Source organism: Lotus japonicus, chromosome 5 (genome assembly GCF_012489685.1).
Source record: "Lotus japonicus ecotype B-129 chromosome 5, LjGifu_v1.2".
Classification (NCBI taxonomy): Eukaryota; Viridiplantae; Streptophyta; class Magnoliopsida; order Fabales; family Fabaceae; genus Lotus; species Lotus japonicus.
Window position 1 is genome coordinate 65848707 of NC_080045.1, and position 21351 is coordinate 65870057.

Here is a 21351-nt window from a genome sequence, read left to right on the forward strand (position 1 = left end):
TCTAAAATCTAGTTTGCTAATGCACTCCAACGCATTATTTTTTCCATTAGCTTTGTTTTCTAATGAACATCTGACAGATGTTATAATCTAGTCTTAGAGGTCTTCGGTAAGTTACATATCTAACAAGTGCTTATGAGCTATATGCTACAACTTTGAAAGTGAAAAAAAAATAGAAATAGGCTTGTATTGTATCATGTAACTATGGTGACTAGTTATTTATTATTTTTAGTCTGTACTCAATACAGATCAACCCTGCTGTAAAGTCTTGACACAGATTTACTCATGTTCTCTCATTTTCCCCACTCTAAACTGCGTGTGTAGGATATTGTATTCAGTTTAGAGAATAGAGTTTTAGTTTTTCAGTGACATTCATTTCTTGAGGTTAGAAATTTAGTGAGAGGTAATCCTTGCCCCTGTTGAGGGTCAGGTCCCATGGAGCTCCTTTCGGCACCTCTAACATGGCATGTACATTGGTGCAGCCAAATGTGCCCTGTTAATGTTTCTTTTAAATTTGGAGGATGGAAAGAAAATCTGGATAAAGCGCTCCTTTGGTATACACATACATGTTCCTGTTTATAGAGTCCTCTCTCCATGTGACTCCTGGTGTGTTCTGTTGTGTAGCTTTTAATTTGATTTTCCACTATGAAGATAACGTTTTTGCACACGATGCTTAGAAGAAAGTAATCTTCTATGCAAATTTTCCTTCATATAATTTGAAATCTTGTTTTTAGTCTAAGTAATTATTGTTGATCCCCCAGAAATATAAATTGTAAGAAATAAATTTAGGCGGAATTTGCATGAAATATGGTTGTTAAAATTTCACACGTTAAATCCCATTTTAGTTTCCGCCACTGGGAATTGCATGACTGTGTCACTTAACTCTTTGGACTGATTTACTTTCCTGGATCTGGGCGCGCAAATTCAGATCTTGGGCTTGTGACCTTCCGTCAATGAACAGTCTATGAACAATGAACTGAAGTTTCACATTTGTCTTTCTTTTAGAAGTATATATTGGATCGACCAAAGATGTATTTACTTAGCATTCTATTTTTTTTTCTTTAAGTTGTGATTGTGCCTTGTGTGGGTCTGTCACATAGTTTAAGTTGTTAATTTGGGGATTGTTAATCACATGAAAGAACGATTAGCCATTCTTAGTGTAGTTGCTGGTTTTGTAGGATTCTTTACACGGGTAAGGTTCCTTGGAGTAAGGATGTGTCAACTATTGGCTTAATTTAATATACAATTATTTTCATTTGTAAATTGAGTTGGTATATCGTTTCTATCTTTACAAATGTGCTCTTTTCTGTGTTGGATTGAGTTGAGTTAAGATCATTTTTGAACGTGCAAGCATTTTTTTATAGAATATATAAATACACCTTCAAGTGGTAGGTTCTGATATCCTACCGGTGTTCAAAATGAGAATATTGATTTTGATTAGTTGAAGAGTAGGTTTTACTTCGCATTGTGCCATTTCGTTTTCTTCAGAGGCAAGTTAATATATACCTTGAAATCATCGACGTTAACCATACAAAATGCAAAAAAGGCTTTTGTCCAAAGAAATAAACTTGAAATCGGTAACTATTCAAGATGATATTTGTAAAAAAATTGGCGGCTAAAATTGTTTCTGTGCATTTCACTTTTGCAATATCTATCATTTCCGTTGTTTATTTTCCATGGTGATTTACATCCTTTGTTACTATGTATAAATCCATTTTTATTGAAAAAAAATTGTTACTAAATATATGCCATTTTACAATATCAATACAACATTAATTTTTTTTTCTTCCAAAACTACCTTCATATATAATGAGATTTTGAAATACTAATTTAGTGAGAGAAATTTAAAAGAAATTAAATAAGGGTAATCTAGAAAAGTGGATTAATCTTTTTACAATTTTATTGCTTGTAACAATTTTTCTTAAAATAAGATAATTAGGTCAAGTAGACTTCTATTTAGGAATTGAGGAATCACCCTTTTGTTTCCATTTCTTTTCTATTTTTCAAGTTTTCTATTAAAACAGTATATTAATCCAATATTAATCTTGAAAACAAGAAATAAAATAAAGCAATAAAATGATTTTCTTTTTCTATATATTAGTAATAAATATTTTTTCATTATGTTTAATTTTAGAATAAAAATAATTTAATAATAATAGATTCTTTTAATAATTGAAACTAGAAATGAAAATGGATAGTGCATTAGCACGCCGTCTTTTCAGTGTTTTGTCGTGGTCATGGCCATGTATGGAGGCTCTGCATCTTTCTTGGCAATAGCATGTTGCCATGTTCAATAATCTGATTCTACACACCACCCACGGCCATTTCGGGTTTGACCATATAGACTTGGATTTGAAACAACACCAACTTGTCCATGTCTGCTTCACCAACTCATATTTTGACTTCATAAAATATGGTTGACTCGCCTATACAGCTTCACATTCCCGTGTCCTTCCTACCTAGGTTTGAAATACTTTTGAATATTAAATTGACTAGCCCATTGATTCATCTCAAACCATGGAACACCTACCTCATAACCCCTCATCTATATAAACTCAGTATTCGCTCATCCAATCCATTCAATCCAAGCTACATTTTTTTCCATTGAAATCAAACTGCACAAAATCAAACATGGCTCTCCAAATCATGAAACCACTTCTTTTCACTCTCACAACAATATCACTTATTGCAATCACAAAACACTTCTCTTCTAACTATCTCTCCATTGCTAGTGCCACCATCATCTCTTCTCTCATCATGTACTTGTTCTTTTCCAATTCTAAAAACAACTCTGCACCTCTCCCTCCAGGGCCTCACTCCTTCCCTATATTTGGCAACTGGCTCCAAGTTGGCAACGACCTCACGCACCGTCTCTTAGCATCCATGTCACAAACCTTTGGCTCCGTGTTTCTCCTCAAACTCGGTTCCAAAAACTTGATCGTGGTGTCTGATCCTCAACTCGCCTCCGAAGTCCTCCACTCAAAAGGCGTGGAATTCGGTTCTCGGCCGCGAAATGTAGTGTTCGACCTCTTCACAGGGAACGGCCAAGACATGGTTTTCACAGTGTACGGTGAACACTGGCGAAAAATGCGCAGAATCATGACACTGCCCTTCTTCACCAACAAGGTTGTCCAGAATTACAGCAGCATGTGGGAGCAAGAGATGGACCTTGTGGTTCGCGACCTCAATGCCAACGAGAAAGTGAGAAGCGAAGGGATTGTTATCAGAAGGCGTCTCCAGCTGATGCTCTACAACATCATGTACAGGATGATGTTTGATGCCAAGTTTGAGTCCTTAGAAGACCCTTTGTTCATTCAGGCCACAAGGTTCAACTCTGAGAGAAGCCGTTTAGCACAGAGTTTTGAGTACAATTATGGAGATTTCATTCCATTGCTAAGACCCTTCTTGAGAGGCTACCTGAACAAGTGCAGGGACTTGCAAACTAGGAGGTTGGAATTTTTCAACAAGAACTATGTTGAGGGAAGAAGAAAAATCATGGCTGCCAACGGGGACAAGCACAAGATAGGCTGTGCAATGGATCACATCATAGAAGCTGAGATGAAAGGAGAAATCAGTGAAGAGAATGTGATTTACATTGTAGAGAACATCAATGTTGCAGCAATAGAGACAACACTGTGGTCCATGGAGTGGGCAATTGCAGAGGTTGTTAATCATCCAATTGTTCAAAGCAAGATGCGTGAGGAGATATCAAGTGTGCTTAAAGGGGAGCCAGTGACAGAGTCCAATCTACACAGACTACCATATTTGCAAGCCACTGTGAAAGAGACATTGAGACTTCACACTCCAATTCCTCTATTGGTGCCACACATGAACCTGGAAGAGGCACAGCTAGGAGGATATAGAATTCCTAAGGAATCTAAGGTGGTGGTGAATGCTTGGTGGCTTGCTAACAACCCAGCATGGTGGAAGAATCCAGAGGAGTTCAGGCCAGAGAGGTTCTTTGAAGAGGAGCATGGAACAGAAGCTTCTGTAGGAGGGAATAAGGTTGATTTTAGATTTGTGCCATTTGGTGTTGGGAGGAGGAGTTGCCCTGGGATCATACTTGCATTGCCAATATTGGGAATTGTCCTTGCAAAGTTGGTGTCAAATTTTGAGATGAAGGCTCCAAATGGAACAAAGGTAGACATGACTGAAAAAGGAGGACAATTCAGCTTGCACCTTGCAAACCACTCCACTGTTCTGTTCCATCCAATAAAATAGGAGGACTCCCTTGGGTCTGCAAAACAATAGGCAGATGAAGAAATCTCATGTTTAATATTTTGTAATTCTTTCTATTTCATTGATTCTATTCTTGTTATGCTTCTTATAATGTAACTTTGAATTCTGTTGTAAAATGTAGTTTTTCTTCAGCTTTTTATACAAGAGGTTATCTAATTTACACTCACTTCTATTTTTTGAATTATTGGACATTCTAAATGTATCATAAGACACTAAATATTTGGCTATAAAATGAATGAGCTTCATCCATGTCTCTACTCTACATTGAGATGACGCCGCTGTTATCTTGGAAGTTGCGAGTCATTTTAAGTTTATATTTCAAGTTGCATGTCATAAATTTTTGTCTTTTAGTACCTTAAAGATGATACTATGAAAGAAGTCTCATAAAATGAAAATTATGAATCTTAAAATAAAAGAAAATGAATAATATGATGTTAATTTTAGAATTATACACTATGGTAAAAAAATGATGTTAAATACATAAAAATATGAACACATATATAGTATGGTAAACTATATAAACATAACAAGGAGTGAAGCTCTGAAGAAAGTTTCAATAGACAAACACGGAGCAATGGCGGGTCTTGTGCTTCTCCTTTCACTTCTCCACCCCAACACTCCCTTCATTCTCTCCTTCTTCTTCATCTCTGTCCCTTCTCTCCATCCAAAAATGCTCTCTGCTTCTTCATCAAAATCCAACCACACAATGTCAATGAGGGTAGGCTCCTTCAGGCACAGTTTCCTTGAGAAGAGCAAAGAGAGGCTCCTCAAGAGGGAATACCCAGAATTCTCCGACGAAAATGGCGGCTCCGGCAACCGCTCCATGCTCGACGCGCTCTCTGATCACGTCGCTCGCCTTCGCGACGGGTTGCGAGAGTTTGTCAAGAAGTTGTATGAGATGGGTCGCGCTGATCGACGTAAAGTGGTGTTCGCCATGAAAGCTGGGTTGTCATTGGCCATTGTCTCGCTTTTCATATACATTAAGGAGGAACAGCTTAGCAAGTATTCAATCTGGGCCATTCTCACTGTTGTTGTTGTTTTTGAATTCAGCATAGGTACCATTTGTTACCATTTTGAGTTTTTACAAGGAAACTTCATGTGGGGTTTTGTGTTTTTGGTTTTCAATGCGTTTCTTGATCAGAAAGTTTCATTTTGTATATGTTTTTTTTTTTACCTTTTGGGTTGGTTTGTGAGTAGGTGCAACCCTTAGCAAAGGATTCAATCGAGCTTTGGGAACAGTTTCTGCTGGAGTTCTTGCTCTGGGTATAGCGCGATTATCGGTATCGGTTGGTGGAGCTTTTGAGGAACTTATTACTGTGGTAGCTATTTTTATTGCAGGTTGGACATTTTGTTTCTGAAGTTGAAGAAAATTGATAGTGAGATTGAGGATTGATATGTATGGAAATATTTGTGTGATTTTTGTTGTTTGTTGTTGTTGTGGCGGTACAGGGTTTCTTGCAAGCTTTGTGAAGCTGTATCCTGTGATGAAGCAATATGAATATGGCTTTCGAGTATTCTTGTTAACATTTTGCATTGTATTGGTTTCTGGGAGGCATGGAATGCAGTTTTTCAACACTGCTTTTTACAGATTGATTCTCATTGGTGTTGGTGCTGGTGTAAGTTTATCTGTGAACATTTGCATCTACCCCATCTGGTCTGGGGAGGATCTGCACAAATTGGTGGTGAAAAATTTCCATGGAGTTGCTACATCTTTAGAAGGTTTTAGTTTAATTTCCTCACGTGTTTCGGTCAGAGATTTGTTTATGTTGTTTGTGCTAGTTGCACATATCTTCAGTTTGTTTTTGCTGCTGATTTGCTAGGTTGGTTCCTATGGTGCTTTTAGGTTGTGTAACTGGGTACCTGCAATGTGTTGAATATGAGAGGATCCCATCCAAAATTCTTGTGTATCAAGCCTCTGATGATCCTGTTTATAGCGGGTATAGAACAGCAGTGCAGTCGTCAAGCCAAGAGGAAACTTTGGTATCACATTTCACCATCGCGTTTCATTTTTCTCCCCTCTCCAATAGCTTACTAATAGCATGTTTGTATCGACTTCTCTTTCCTCATAATCTATTCTAACACTCAGAAGCTACAAAGAGAAGTTTCTCCCCATAATTGATTTTAACTCTTGAATTAATTCTAGAGGGAATCCAAACATGCAAAACGCTGATTCTACTATTCAAGTTTTACTAGTTCTTTTCTACCCTTGCAGCTAGATTTTGCACTATGGGAGCCACCTCATGGTCCATACAAGATGTTCAAATATCCTTGGAGAAGCTACACCAAAGTTAGTGGATCACTGAGGCATTGTGCTCTCACAGTCATGGCATTGCATGGATGCATACTTTCAGAAATACAGGTAAAGGGAACCTTTCCTTTTGTCATTATGCCAGATGTCAGCTCTGTTGTAATTTTTTCTAGTTTAATTTTTCACGCTACCTTGTCCTCTAGGGGAAAGGAATTTGTCCATGTATTGTCTTTTGGCTTACAACTTGAGCCTGATTATCACTTACTATGAATTGTTCTTTTGGAAAAAAATATACATTTTTTCAGTCCTTTGTATGCTCCCAAGAACTTAGCAACATGAGACATTATAACCCCATGTTCCATGAAATCGTTGCTGATTAATTTTGATAGCTATGCCTATATAGAACTAACTATGATGGGCATGTGGAACTTCAATATCTATTTTTTCCAGTGCATGATAAACTTCTTTTTCGTATGCAATTACAAATTTGAATGCACTGTAGTTTATCCATGTCACTGAAAAATAATGGTAGTGGAGCGTAGGAATTGGAAATTTGCTTTAGATGAGGGGAGGACTAGACTTCTACTTCAGCACACTCTCTGTTAGACGATGAATTCTTGATCGCACGGTCTATGCGCAAAGGTCAACTAAATGTTACTTGTGCAAGCTTTCTGAAAACTGAGAATGAAGATCAACGATTCTGAAAATTTTATTCATCTATACTCATAAGTCATGCTACTTTAATATATTAAGATAATGCTTTATTTGTAGGGCTGTCTTACTGTTATGTGTGTGTGTGTGTTTGAATACCACTTGAGTGCAACGTGAACTGACTTTTATCACAATACATAAGAGAAGTTTCGTTCACTTTTTATCTTGAAGTGTGTGTTAACATCTGTTTGTGCCGGTGCCAACGGATTTCCAAACATAACCATGTTAATGTCACAGGCTCCTCCGGAGAAGAGGCTGGTTTTCTTTGAAGAACTTCAGAAGGTTGGTGCTGAAGGAGCTAAAGTATTACGCCTACTCGGTAGTAAAATGGAAAAGATGGAAAAGCTAAGCAATATCGACATTCTCCTCGAAGTTCATGAGGCAGCTGAGCTATTGCAGATGAAGATTGACAGACAATCATTCCTCCTAGTCAATCCAGAGTGCTGGAAAGCTTTAAGACAGCCTAAGGAAAAAGAACAACCTGACAATTCAATTGATCCTAAAGACAATGAGAACAAAGAGTCGCTGACCACTTCCGTTAGTGAATCAGCAGCTGATTCAAAACTTAATATAACCATAGAGCCTTCTATACCAGAATCTAGTTTTCCACAGACCATGAACAAGAGCTTAGTGTCATGGCCACACCTTTCTTTTTACACAGATGCTATAATGAATGAGGCAGAATCTAAAGTATATGAAAGTGCAAGCTCCTTGTCTTTGGCAACATTTGCATCACTCTTAATCGAGTTTGCAGCGAGGCTTCAACATCTTGTGGATGAATATCAAGATCTTAGTGAGAAGGCAAAATTTAAAGATCCCTTTGAACAACCAGTGCTGAAGTAAGGGTTAGTGGCATTTTGTTGGAGCAGACTTCATAGGTGCCTTGTTAATAGGTCATGACTTTATATATAGGGCCATGTAGTGGCATTTTGTTTCATTCTTTTTATAAAAAAATTTGAAATTGAAGATGCATTCTTCTCCAATTTTCCTTGGCTTTTGTTATGATAATTTAAAGATGGTCAGGGAGATGAGGGAGGACTAAAACTTCAATACTCTTTTTAGTTTAAACTAAGAACTAACTGTTCTGATTTGTTTTACTTTGTAAAGCTATCTCATTAAGCGATAACATGTTATGTATCATGAGATTTGAACATGCTCTTTTGCGTGAATAATCTTCATAAAGAAAAGACGAAGTGTGTGTGAGTTTCTAAATTGTGTTCATAGAGACATGGATTACCCAAAAGCAAATTCATAGTGTCATCGAATGTGCGCTGATAGAAATACAAACACACCTTAAACTGTATAAATTAGTTAAATTACAACTATGTGCATCTTTGACATAAAACACAGTGGTCAAATTGATAAATTTTATATATGGATATTCGCTTGGCTTTTGTGGAAAAACTGTTCATAATTTTGTGGAAAAAATGTTTGTAATTTTGTGACGAGCAAAGTATCCGCCGCAAAGAAAATGGCAAGGACTTTGTGACGAAAACAGTATCCGTCGCAAACCCATTCACTCACATTAGGTGTCTCTAGCGCGCGCATCTGTCAGATTTCTAGGTTTTCCAGTTTTCACTGATACGGTCATGTAGAGGCAGAACGGGTTGAAGATGCAGCACAACAGGTACTCAACAGGTACTTGAGACTTCACTATGCATGCTTTGTTTTCTTGAGATATATGAGGGACTTCTCTTATGCTCATGGAAAACAGTCCATACCATACACGGGCAGTGTGAACACCACTACTACAGACTCTAGCAAAATTTTCCATTTCTTTCAATTTTAAGAAGTAAGTATATTGCACATGCTATTCATTACTTTAGTGAGAAGGTTCTTTGTGTTTCACAGTTTATTCTCATTCACTTCATAATTTTCCATACAATGCATAATTCAAGAAAATGTTCCCCGAGTATGCTGAGAAGTACAACCAGCATCAACTTTATGAGCAAGTTGCTTCAATGTCTTATGAAAAAAGTTCATGTCCTATTTTTCTCTTTGGGTTAATGCTCATGAAATTCATGTGAGGGTCATACTTTGATGCATTATTTTTTATTTTGGTATATTTTTTGGATTGATAGTCATTTTGATTTTGGATTTACTATAGGCATGGGATTTTTAGTCCAGAATGTACTCTGCGTTTTTTGTTGTACTTTTGTGCTTCTAATAATTATTTTTCAATCAAAGCATGGTAAATGAGAGTTTTAATGCTATAGCAACCGTTTTAAGGAAGATGTAAATATATTGAAACTGAAGTTAAATATTGAAATCCAAATTTATATTTCTATATGAGTAACTGAAAAATTAATGGGATTTTTTTAAGGCTTTTCAGTGGTTGGTTATTAGGTAATTACTAAAATCACTCTTTAGATGTCAGTTTAAGAATAGGAATGCAATATGGAATTTGAGATAATGTTGTGAATTAATTGAAATAAGAAGAAAGAATGGAAGAGTTACACATAGTATATGATAATCACCCTGGCTATTCTTCTCCAAAACAAGCTTTATGATATATCCAAAACAGGCTATTCATCAAACAAGTGTAACGGCTGAAACATACGCTACTGAAACTCCTTCTATATAATCATTTAGTTCCATCATTCCATCTGTCAAACCATTCATCTCTAATATCTGCGAAATTAGAGCAATTGGATCTGCTTCAGCTACCGTCCCTGTGAGTACCATTAATTCATTTAGGCACATGCCTTTCATAGACAATTTAAACCTCACAAAAAACAATAACATTGAATTAAAAGTATATATATTGTCACCATTTACAATCTTTGCTATTTGAATACGGTAGTGTCTGACTGTCCATATTTCCAAGTGTCTGAAAGTCTAATTTATGTAGTAACAATTGCTTAGTCATGCCATTGTGATTCCCACAGGTTATTACTGGGAGAAGACTGAACATTGCTACTTAATGGAGTCTGTTGGAGATCCATTATAATTGAAAATGAGTATTTAAAGGTTTGTTTTCTCATTAGCTTAAAATCATTGTTAACCGCTATATCTGTAATCTATATAAGTTAGGATTTAGCAACGGATGAATTGTTGCGAGTGAAGGGATGTGAATCTGTGTATGCTATTGGTGATTGTGCTTTAATAAATCAACGGAAAATCATGGTATCTTCTTAGCCTTTATCATCATGATGCTACATTCTTATCCAAATCATTTGTCCATTTTGATTTTGGGTTTGATAGACAACTTTAGTTTATAGTGCGTGTAATTTAGTCATTTTTCATAAGTTCAAGAAACATGTTACATTTATTTACTAAACTGCTACAATTGTCTTCTACAGATTGGAGTGGATACATTACAAGACTTCCTTAAATAGTTCCTTACCATATATTGAACAGGTGTTGGACTATCTTTTTTACCCAGAGATACATTTCAGTGGACATTTGATCATGAGATTGCAAATCAAACACTTCAACTTTATAGGGTAGACACATTTACTACAGAGGGTATGTTTTTGGAGTGCTGGAAATTTAAGACTGAAGGAAGTTCAATTAATTTTGTTTTTCCAGAAAAAGGTTAAAAAATGAATTACTCTACAAGTTGATTTTACTTTTGCTAAATTGCTTGGTTTGGGAAAGTTTATGATTGCTTTTTTTTTCTTTTCTACTTCAATTTCTCCTAACTCATATTCAACTTTTTATTTACAGAAGAGGTCTGCTAAGGTTGGACTATTAATAGAATGAATTAGAGGACCAATTGTGAAGAGAATCACAGCCGATAGGGAATTGGTGATTGCCGTTTTACCTGTCTGCTAACAAGCTATGGAAGGTGAAAGAAGAATCCTTGCTCGATCAGAGGGAACCTTAAGAAAATTAGATCATTGCATGGACAGTTCTCTAATTCCTCTATCTTTTCTATTTTTTTTAGCACTTTCAACATGCATTTGTTCTATTGATCTTATACGGCTCTCTAGGCTCTAGCAACTTGATCTAAGACGTATGGTGAGATTAAAATGGATGCCCCTTATGTAACTCCTTTTGCCTTTTCCTTTTTTGCCTATATTGTAACCTGTTTATACTGTATGGAAAGAAGAGTTTGCGAATGAGGCAAAAAAAGGTTCAAGTCCTTTTTTCCCCAATTCAATAATGGTTGTCAAGGGTGGATTATGATTTTCCATTGGTTGCTTATGCATTGTTGGTTGAGCTGTGGTTGGAACATGTGGGGAAAATGAACCACAAATGTTCCTGATGAAAGACTAGATAAAATAGTCTTTGGAATTAAAAGGACTAAGATAATATTGGTAGGTGAGTCCAAGAGATATAGTCACTATAGATGATGAAAAAACATTAAAAGTGATTAATTTGTAACGGGTCAGAGACATTAAGAGTTATTAATTTGTAATATATTAGAGACATTAATTTGTAACGGATGAAAGACATTAAAAATTATTAATTAGAAGAGCTGAAGATAAACAGCTAAATATGAGTCATAAATAATATATACATAGCAGATAGAAGGTTAGCCAAATGGAACTATGATGCTAACCTTCTTCAATGCCAGGTTTCATGTAGTTCCAATTTTTTTTTTTTATAATAAAAATGCATAATTATAACAATGTCTAAATGACTCATGAGAAAAATTAGGTTAAATAATATCAAAGTTAAAAATGTGCCCTTCACATATTTTATATTGAGGTATTTGCATTGGAGTGGTCAAAGGCACGAACTATAAGTCATGTTGCAGGTACAAATACCAAGAGGTTATATGTTGGCATATTACCTGAGAATGTATAAATGTGCTAGAACTAGCTCTTTGATTTGGTAATGATTTCTTCAGGGCAATCATTTTTTTTTTAAGACGAAAATATTATTGAATGAGAAAATTTCATGAGAACAAACATTTCATGAAGATGTGAAACAAAGAGCACCCTCTTAGACCTTATTTGAAGAATTTTTACCTGTGGGGATGAAAATTCCCCGAGACAAACTTAGGATGAGGTAGGGATAGATCTCATTGCCCAACGAGTCCCCGCCCCAAATATATAAATGAAAATTAAACTAGATATTAGGATCTTTATATACAAATAAAAAAACATATTAAATCATTTAATAAAATTATATTCATAAATATTCTTTTATGATTTTCTTTTCAGAGGAAATATGTTACCGGAATAACAATTGGATGGTAATACCATGTAGTTATTGCAATTAATATAATGAATTCTTCAATGCCTTTTATAATTCTACTAAAAATATTCTAAAATAAAAATAACCCGTTAATTATATTTTATTTTTCTATTGTTTCCTTTTATTTCAGGAAATTCATCAAGACAATCCAGTATAAATAAATATAATTATTATGTTGTTACAAAACAAAATTAGGCACACTCAACAGTCAACACATAAAAAATATTTAAATTTATGTATTTTACAGCCAAAATTAAGTTTATTCAAAAAATTTCTTTAAATAAACATAACAAAAATGTCATATATTTTGAAAAATTTCACGCTATAAATAAAAATGGATATCCCCGTGCATCGCACGGGTAAAAGTACTAGTATATTATATTGCCTATGATTTAAAAAAATCGAAAATTAACTTTTCATCCATTACATTGATGATATGTACAACAAAAAAAAAAGCTTACGTATGTTATCATAAATGTTAAATCATATACATTTTTTCAAATGCAATTTTTTTAAAATGTAAAACGTATTATCTAGTGCCGTTTCCGTTTCTTTTAATAAATGTTGTTTCCTTTATTTTTAGTTTTTTTTGTAACGTAAATTTTTTTCCTTTATTTTCAGTTTGAATGAGAAAGTAAAATATTATTTACATATTTTAAAAATAAAAGAGAGATCAAGGTATTTTTGTCATTGCATAAATACAAACTTTTATTTCCACTCACTTTTTCTTTCCCCTTCTCTTAAACCAAACAACTTAAGAAATCACCCCACATTCCTTTCTTTTTCCTTTCTTTAACCTTTCTTTTCTTTCCAAACCAAACAAAGAGTTAGTTTTCTTCCCGATTCACTAGCAAGGATTTTGTGACGGATTTATACTCCGTCGCAAACACTCGTGACAGATTTTTTATCTGTCGCAAATGCGCTGACCAGGATTTTTTGACGGATTAGTTTCCGTCGCAAATAATGAATTTCTCTTGGTAAATTATTTTTGAAGTACATTTTTGGTAAAGAGTTTTTCTTTATATACATTATATTCAAAAAAACCGATAGTTTTAGAAAAAAAAAATGTAAATATTTAGTATGTATCAACCAAATCTTAATCACTTATTTTAATTGAAGACAAATTTAATGAAATGGTCGCACAATTATTCCTTCTATTTTGATCCATAATTTATTTTCTTTCCAATGCTGGTTTCTTTGTCCCTAACATCGTGTTGTATAGTAATGATGGACTCTTAGTGCCACCCTTTGTACATGTAATGTGATTAAGGTCAACTTTAATGCTTCTCTTTCGACATCAAATATGGATGACCTTGATTTCATTGCTAGAGATAGCCATGGTTTGATTATGGTTGTTCTGACTTCTTTTTGTTTAGAGGCTTTGTCCTCGATTTTGGCGGAAGCTATTGGTTTCCATTAGACGTTATCTTTGGCTTATAATTTCTATTTCTTACAAGTATGCTTTAAGACCAATTGTCTTCGGCTGCTAGAAACTTGGCAAGTTGGCCTGAGCCACTTCTCAAGCGAGGATCAAAGCTAGCTATTTCCCTATGTGGAGACAGTTTTGGAAAATTACATCAGCGAGGGGCTAAAGTCAGCACTCACTCAAAGTTCAGGGACCAAAGGCTTTAGTTAACTCAAAACTTAAAATCTAGAAAACACGGACCAATGCTATTTCCGGAGACATATAGCTCCGTTCCTCCGTCGTCTTCCTCCTCCGCCTCCTCCTCCTCCTCCGGTGTTAGGGTTTTCAGTGTCCAGTCCATGCATTTCACCTCCCAATAATACGTCTCTAAAATCCACCTTCAACTGCATCCAACGATTCACCACAAGAAGATTGCAACACCTCCATAGTTTCGTTTCTTCAGCTCGCTAAATCGAAGCAAATCATCACTTTCGCGTTACAGGTTCACGATACTTTGCTCCTTGCTACCTGGATTTTACGCGCTAGCTTGTATTTGATCTTCTAACAGTGTGATTTATTTGCTGATTCTTCCAGAGGCAGCAATGGCTGATGAACCACTATATCCAATAGCGGTGCTTATAGACGAGCTCAAAAACGATGATATCCAGCTGCGTTTGAATTCAATTCGCAGGCTATCGACGATTGCGCGTGCTCTCGGGGAGGAGCGAACGCGTAAAGAGTTGATTCCGTTTTTGATTGAGAATAATGATGATGATGATGAGGTGCTTCTTGCCATGGCAGAGGAGTTGGGAGTATTTATTCCTTATGTTGGGGGAGTGGAGCATGCCAGTGTGTTGCTTCCACCTCTTGAGACACTTGGCAGTGTTGAGGAAACTTGTGTGAGGGATAAAGCTGTGGAGTCACTTTGTAGAATTGGATCTCAGATGAGGGAGAGTGATTTGGTTGAATTTTTCATACCCTTGGTGAAGGTTAGTGAACATTTTTCCTAATCAGTGTAAATGTTTATATTATGACTTTAACTGGAATCTATCATGAATGCTACTTAAGAATTTTCCTTTTCATGGTTTTGGTGCCTAGTGTGTTTTGATTATCACATTGATTTTACTTTCCTGGAATTTGACATTTTCCTATTATGTGAACTACTTGATACAATGATACTTATGAATATATAGATTGGTTAATGGACCTGGGTTTGACTTAAATGATGTTTAATATGTTCCTTATTTCACTCAACAAATATTTTGTTCCAGTATCTAGCATTTTTTTTGTTGCTAAGTGATAATACAAGTCCTAGTCTTTGAAGCATGTACAAAGCTATGGACACACCAACAAGCACATTGTTGCTACATAGATATGCATGCATATGTGTGTCTATATATGTAGTATAGATGCATGTCAGTATGTGTGTGTCCGAAGAGGAGTGTATTATTTTCGAGTAAGAAAGGAATTAATCTTAACCATCTATGCATGGTTGTATGGTCAAGATTAGCTCCTCTCTCACTTAATACGGCCCATATATATACATGCTATGGGGCATAAGGAGCGAATGGAGGAAGAACTGACATTTCCAAATGAAGTGTGTAGGAGACATTTCTTAACATTTCGACTTTTTTACTATAATCTAAGTTGGCCTTCCCTAAGTTATTAAAAAAGAAAATTAAACTTTTCGTTAAGAGCTGTATCCTTCAAATCTCAAGCTTTGTTTGAATATTTGTGAAGTGTCAAAGTTGCGTTTCCATGCTGTCTTGGCTAAGTTTCATAGCCAATAAAAGATAGTTTTTTAATAGGACACCTGATCAGGAGTGTCTAACATGTAGTCAGTATCGAAAACATGTCCAACACTTCGCCATGTCAAGAAGGAAAAGTATTTATTCTTCGTAAGATCAGATCGTGCTTGTTTATCGTTTATGATGTTCTATATATATCCTTCCAGTTCTCATCTGCTGTATTGGTTAAACATTCTGACATGATATCATTTCTGTGTTCAGAGATTGGCAGCAGGTGAGTGGTTTACTGCCCGAGTCTCTGCATGTGGACTATTCCACATTGCATACCCAAGTGCTCCAGAAAACTCGAAGACAGAGCTGAGATCAATATACAACCAATTATGTCAGGACGACATGCCTATGGTTAGAAGATCTGCTGCAGCAAACCTTGGGAAATTTGCTGCAACTGTTGAATATGCTCATTTGAAGGCAGACATTATGTCAATTTTCGAGGAACTTACGCAGGATGGTAATGATATAAACATTTCATGTTCTATTTAGATGGAAGTGTTTGTCATTTGTCTAGTGCACTGGGTCGTTTGATTGTTTTCTAGAATCTATTATCTGTTCCTGAATGTACTTTGCTTTGTCAATATGTGATTGTATTTTTTTTCACTTCGATCAGATCAAGATTCTGTCAGATTGTTGGCTGTGGAGGGCTGTGCTGCTCTTGGCAAGCTGTTGGAGCCACAAGATTGTGTTTCCCATATACTCCCGGTTATTGTCAGTTTCTCCCAGGTACATTTAGGGGTGGATAAAACTTCTTAGAATATAGATATGAATCAATTGATTTTGTCAGTTTAGGTATTTATGGGAAAAGAAATCAATTAATATATGTAGACTGTAGTCATTAAGCTTTGTTGCACGGATACGGTACAGGTTACAAGTACGAGATACTAGATTTTCGAAAATCTAAAGTACGGGTGTGCTGATATATGGATACACACAACAAATTACATAAAAGGTAAAAATATAATCATAATAACATCTAACGTAAATGAGATTACATATTTAATAAGCCAACTAAACATCTCATATTAAAAAAACTCAAATACATTGGTGTAAAAACTAACAATTAATGAAGTACATAAGAGAAGTGGAGATTCGTGCATGAACCGAGAAAGGAAATGTGAATTTGGTGACTTCTCCCCGTCGGCCATTGCAGGCAAGCATCGACCAAGAATGAACATGCGAATGAGTTGATGAGGCGGGTTTTCATTCTTGCATATATTCCACGCTCCAGATGTCTAGCCCTAGGCATGAGAGGGGTGTTGAGAAGTCCCAATTGACTATAGATATGGCCAAGATAGCCCTTATATATGGGAAGACAATCCTCACCTCTTGAGCTAGCTTTTGGGGTAGAGTTAGGTCTCCAAAATTCTAATAATTATTTTCCTTTTTTATTTAACCGTTCTTTTTCCTAATGTATATTTAAAAAATCCAAGGAGGTAAAGTAAATCATAATTTAATTCCCTCCCGGTGGAAAAATCTCTTTTTCCCTTTGTTTTTATTATATTCCTTTTCCTTCCCAATGGTCCAACATACCTTGGTTAATTCATGTCCCTGCATTTACATATCTGTAAAATGTTATGTGCACCATACCAAATATTTTTTTAGTTTTATTTATTTATTTGATCTGATTTAAGTTGATCTTGGATAGGATAAGTCTTGGCGTGTGCGTTACATGGTTGCAAATCAGTTATACGAGCTCTGTGAAGCTGTAGGCCCTGAACCTACCAGGTATTATTTTTTTGGCTAAACATCATTAGTGCTGCATATCTTATTATGCTTCCATCACTGTGCTATGCTCTGTGAATATATTGTATCCTCATATTATGGCTTATAAGCTGAGTTCACTACTTTGGATTTTGAATGTTCATGATAATAGCTTAATGCTAAAACTTGTGATTCCCATATTGATTTTTCTGTTGCATTTACTAAGGTCCAACTGTCAAGCTCAAGCTATGTATCTATCTTTCTTGAGATTTTAATTTCTTGTTACTATTGTTGTGAAGAACGGAATTGGTCCCTGCCTATGTGCGGTTGCTTCGAGATAATGAAGCTGAAGTACGCATAGCAGCTGCCGGAAAAGTAACTAAGTTTTGCCGGATTTTAAGTCCAGATCTTGCAATTCAGCATATTCTTCCTTGTGTGAAGGTGTGAAGAAATTCTGATTCATGTTTAATATTACCATTTATACATAGACCCTCTTTTGTTTTGGTTGTGCAATTCTGTACTGTAAATTTATACTTACTAGTTTAAAAACTCCGGAACAACTTTTGCAGGAATTGTCATCAGATTCTTCTCAGCATGTCCGCTCTGCTTTGGCTTCTGTAATAATGGGAATGGCTCCAGTGTTAGGAAAGGTATAAGTATCAAATAGCAGTCTCTGCTGTCATTCTGCTCTTGACAGTAATGTTCAGTATCTCTATTTGTGAAGGTGTAATCTATTGCATTGAATTTTGTCTAGGTGCATAATCATGAACTAAAACTGAATTCTGGACAAGTGTTTTAGGTGGTAAAGTATGTCTCCCAACTTCCAGAAATGCCACCTGATTGTTTTGTGTAGGCCATTGGAATATGAAAAACTAAGTGCTAAAATATGTCCCCTGTGAGTGGGAAGGGCATATGTCATACTGCAGGCTTGGATTATCTATGCAGTAATTAACTAGATTGACCTTTGAATCCTCCCCTTCCTTCATCCTCCCAGCCTGCAATGAAGGAAAAGATGTCACTGCCATTGCCAAATCTTGGTTTGATGCGGTTTCCAGGCATTATAAATTGGCAAAGACATTCTTTATTTGGTCCACACATCATACCATTTCAAAAGATTACTTTGTTTCTTAATTTTGCTAGTGATCTGTATATGGTTATGCTTGGCTGCTTGTGTGTTTACTTTATGGTAACTGACTCCGTCATTTTGCTGTATTAAATTTACTGGATTGGGATATTCGAGTTCTAGAACTAATCACGAAGCAGCATTTTTTAGCCCTTTTATAGTTTCCAATAGATCACAACCTTTCTTCTTTTTCCAATAAATATTACTCCTCTAAGCCTTTTTCCCCTGCACTGATTGTGATTGTAGTAACTTTTATAGCAAATTTGATTCTTAGTTCTACCTTATCTTCAATGCAGGAAGCAACAATTGAGCAGCTTCTTCCTATTTTCCTTTGCCTTTTGAAGGATGAATTTCCTGATGTGCGCCTAAACATCATCAGCAAGCTTGATCAAGTGAATCAGGTTGTTACAGTTTTTCTAGTTTTTTGCTTTAGACTCTTGAAAGCCTTTTTCTTTTCTTCTACTGATGCCACAAAACTAGCATACAATACCTATTCTTTAATTTATGGCCTTTCGTGAGCACAACCATATACTCACAAAAAGCAAAGCAACTGCAAGCTTTTCAAATTGATGTTGATCAAGATTTTCTTACAGGTTATCGGAATCGATCTGTTATCTCAATCTTTATTACCAGCAATTGTTGAGCTTGCTGAGGATAGGCATTGGAGGGTCCGGCTTGCAATTATAGAGTATATACCCTTATTGGCAAGTCAATTGGGGGTTGGTTTTTTCGATGACAAGCTTGGCAATCTCTGCATGCAGTGGTTACAAGATAAGGTTTGTGCTCTCCTTTTCCCTGCTAGTGTGGATAAATTTTGGGACTTAATTTTTCATGACTATTTTTGTTTTTGTAGGTTCATTCAATTCGTGAAGCAGCTGCCAACAACATAAAACGTCTTGCTGAAGAATTTGGTCCTGATTGGGCTATGCAGAACATAATTCCACAGGTTCATCTATTGGCTTAATTTATTATTGCTGCATGGTACATCAACATATGTTCCATTACTCATTTACGTATGTGTTTTGTACATGTCATCTGCTGGAAACCCATTCCTATGACTTGGATTTGTGTGTGCCTTTTCTTTTTTCTTTTTTATTTCTAAAATTTTTGTGCTCAGCCTTTCTCTCCCTTGGCTGCAGCCCCTGTTAAGTAATCCCTTTAGCGAGTTTCACTGAAATATTAGCTACCAATAGTATCTAGTTTCTTTGAAATATCTGCTTTCTATACGCTAATACTTTTCTGATATTGTCCTAAATACAACTTCACAAGTATCACTATTGAATGTATGGGGACAGGTTTTGGATATGATTAACAATCCACACTATTTGTATCGGATGACCATTCTTCGAGCTATCTCCCTGCTTGCTCCTGTAATGGGATCTGAAATCACTTGTTCAAAATTATTGCCAGTTGTTGTTTCAGCATCAAAGGACAGGTAATTTATTTTACTTTTTAAAAGGTTGCTATATGTCATAGGGTAAGGGTCGATATGATCATTTAAGTTTCTAACTGCTGCCTGTTGCCTCTATAGAGTGCCCAACATAAAGTTCAATGTGGCAAAAGTATTAGAGTCCATCTTCCCCATTGTTGATCAGTCTGTAAGTATTATACTCCATCCTCTGTTTGTTTCTCTTTCTTTCTGTCCACTCTTATCCTGTGAACGTCATTGCTATTCAGGTGGTGGAGAAGACAATCCGCCCTTGTCTAGTTGAGCTCAGTGAGGATCCTGATGTTGACGTGCGATTCTTTTCCAACCAAGCGCTCCAGGCAATTGATCATGTCATGATGTCTACCTAGGCCGGAATGTCTTAACATCCATTTAGGTTGAAGACTTCGCTGGGCTGCTAATATTTCCAGCTAAGCTATCATATATAGTACTGCTTAGTTTTGTTAATACTGCTTAGTTATGTTTAGTGCTCTTCAGTTATCTTAAATGGTTTTTGTGAGTAACTAGCCATTGATGATTGATGTGATTTAGCTCCCCTTATATGCCATGTTCTATATATTCATATCTTTTTCTTGATTGTATTATGCATAAATTATTTTTGTCCCTTGTCCCAGGCGATGAATTACTTCTTTCAAATATTAAGTGCCATAATATCCCGAGCCCTTCCATATGAATTTCAATTCATGGAACTTTCGTTCATTGCTAATTTATGGGATATATATTATGTTAGTTTATTTGTACTGTTGTTTAACATTTTAGGCTATGTTACAAAAAACTTAGGTTAAGCAAAGCAAAACTTACAATAACCAGGGGAGTCTTTATTCTTCAATAAATGGACTTTTAATCCCAATATATCAGATTATGTTTGTTTTTTCGTCTGCACCATTTCAAAAGTTCGTTCAAGGCTTTCCAATGCAATGAAGGGAGATGCAAGCCTACTTTTATATTGGAATAAAAGTTCGTCCTCGTTGTGCCCAAGGGGTATATAAACGCACTCATTAACCTTAGTTTCACATTATACTTAGACTTTTGTACCTAAACAATTTTTAGTTGTTTGGATGTTTTCTTTCATAATTGGTTCTAGCTCTAAAATTAATCATGGGATGTGGCTATAAATTTTGAACATAATTAATTGTGAGATTTCACGATATCATGTAACAACAATCACTTTTTTTCATAAATATATTTATTCAAATACGAATTACTTTACTTTCTCTCACTTTTACCTTAGTTAATTTCCCAATTTTATCCATAATCAAATTTGACAATATTGATTTTTTTTGTTTAACGACAACATTGATCTAAATACACAAAATTATTGTAATAACCGACACCTTTTACAAGAGTGCACTTTTTTTTTTCTTTGTCAGAGAAGTAATGATGTTCTACGGTTCAACTATTTGGAATATGTTTTGGATTGTTTATAATTTATTTTTACTATAAAATAGTTTTGTCTTTATTGGAAGCCCTGATATCCCACTGTGGTACTGTTCCACTGCCCCCCCTGCTGCAAGCTTCTGCAAAGTGCTG

The 21351-nt window shown here is 35.7% G+C and overlaps 3 protein-coding genes and 1 long non-coding RNA gene across 5 annotated transcripts; all 4 read left to right on the forward strand.

The window, feature by feature from the left end:
• The first annotated feature begins 2519 nt into the window (after window positions 1-2519).
• Window positions 2520-4402, forward strand: LOC130717495 (cytochrome P450 CYP73A100-like). The gene has a single exon (XM_057567734.1). It carries the CDS (start codon window positions 2629-2631, stop codon window positions 4216-4218), a length of 1590 nt encoding a protein of 529 aa, XP_057423717.1. The 5' UTR covers window positions 2520-2628; the 3' UTR covers window positions 4219-4402.
• A 429-nt stretch (window positions 4403-4831) lies between these two features.
• On the forward strand, window positions 4832-8333 carry LOC130717493 (aluminum-activated malate transporter 4-like). Its single transcript, XM_057567733.1, has 6 exons — window positions 4832-5291; window positions 5434-5574; window positions 5686-5955; window positions 6080-6216; window positions 6449-6595; window positions 7433-8333. The coding sequence occupies exons 1-6, from the start codon at window positions 4907-4909 to the stop codon at window positions 8036-8038; spliced, it is 1686 nt and encodes a 561-aa protein (XP_057423716.1). The 5' UTR covers window positions 4832-4906; the 3' UTR covers window positions 8039-8333.
• Window positions 8334-8887: 554 nt separating this feature from the next.
• On the forward strand, window positions 8888-11332 carry LOC130718385 (uncharacterized). 2 transcript variants are annotated; one of them, XR_009012617.1, is made up of 4 exons: window positions 8888-8987; window positions 10084-10165; window positions 10498-10663; window positions 10865-11331. It is a non-coding gene; the product is annotated as an uncharacterized LOC130718385 (long non-coding RNA). The 2 variants fall into 2 exon arrangements; XR_009012618.1 differs by lacking the exon at window positions 8888-8987 and adding an exon at window positions 9628-9869 and having other exon boundaries at window positions 10865-11332.
• A 2598-nt stretch (window positions 11333-13930) lies between these two features.
• On the forward strand, window positions 13931-20434 carry LOC130718118 (serine/threonine-protein phosphatase 2A 65 kDa regulatory subunit A beta isoform-like). Its single transcript, XM_057568588.1, has 13 exons — window positions 13931-14250; window positions 14343-14737; window positions 15758-16004; window positions 16161-16273; window positions 17196-17275; window positions 17551-17692; window positions 17821-17901; window positions 18671-18775; window positions 18968-19150; window positions 19228-19320; window positions 19670-19809; window positions 19906-19972; window positions 20052-20434. The coding sequence occupies exons 2-13, from the start codon at window positions 14351-14353 to the stop codon at window positions 20169-20171; spliced, it is 1758 nt and encodes a 585-aa protein (XP_057424571.1). The 5' UTR covers window positions 13931-14250; window positions 14343-14350; the 3' UTR covers window positions 20172-20434.
• Window positions 20435-21351: the final 917 nt, after the last annotated feature.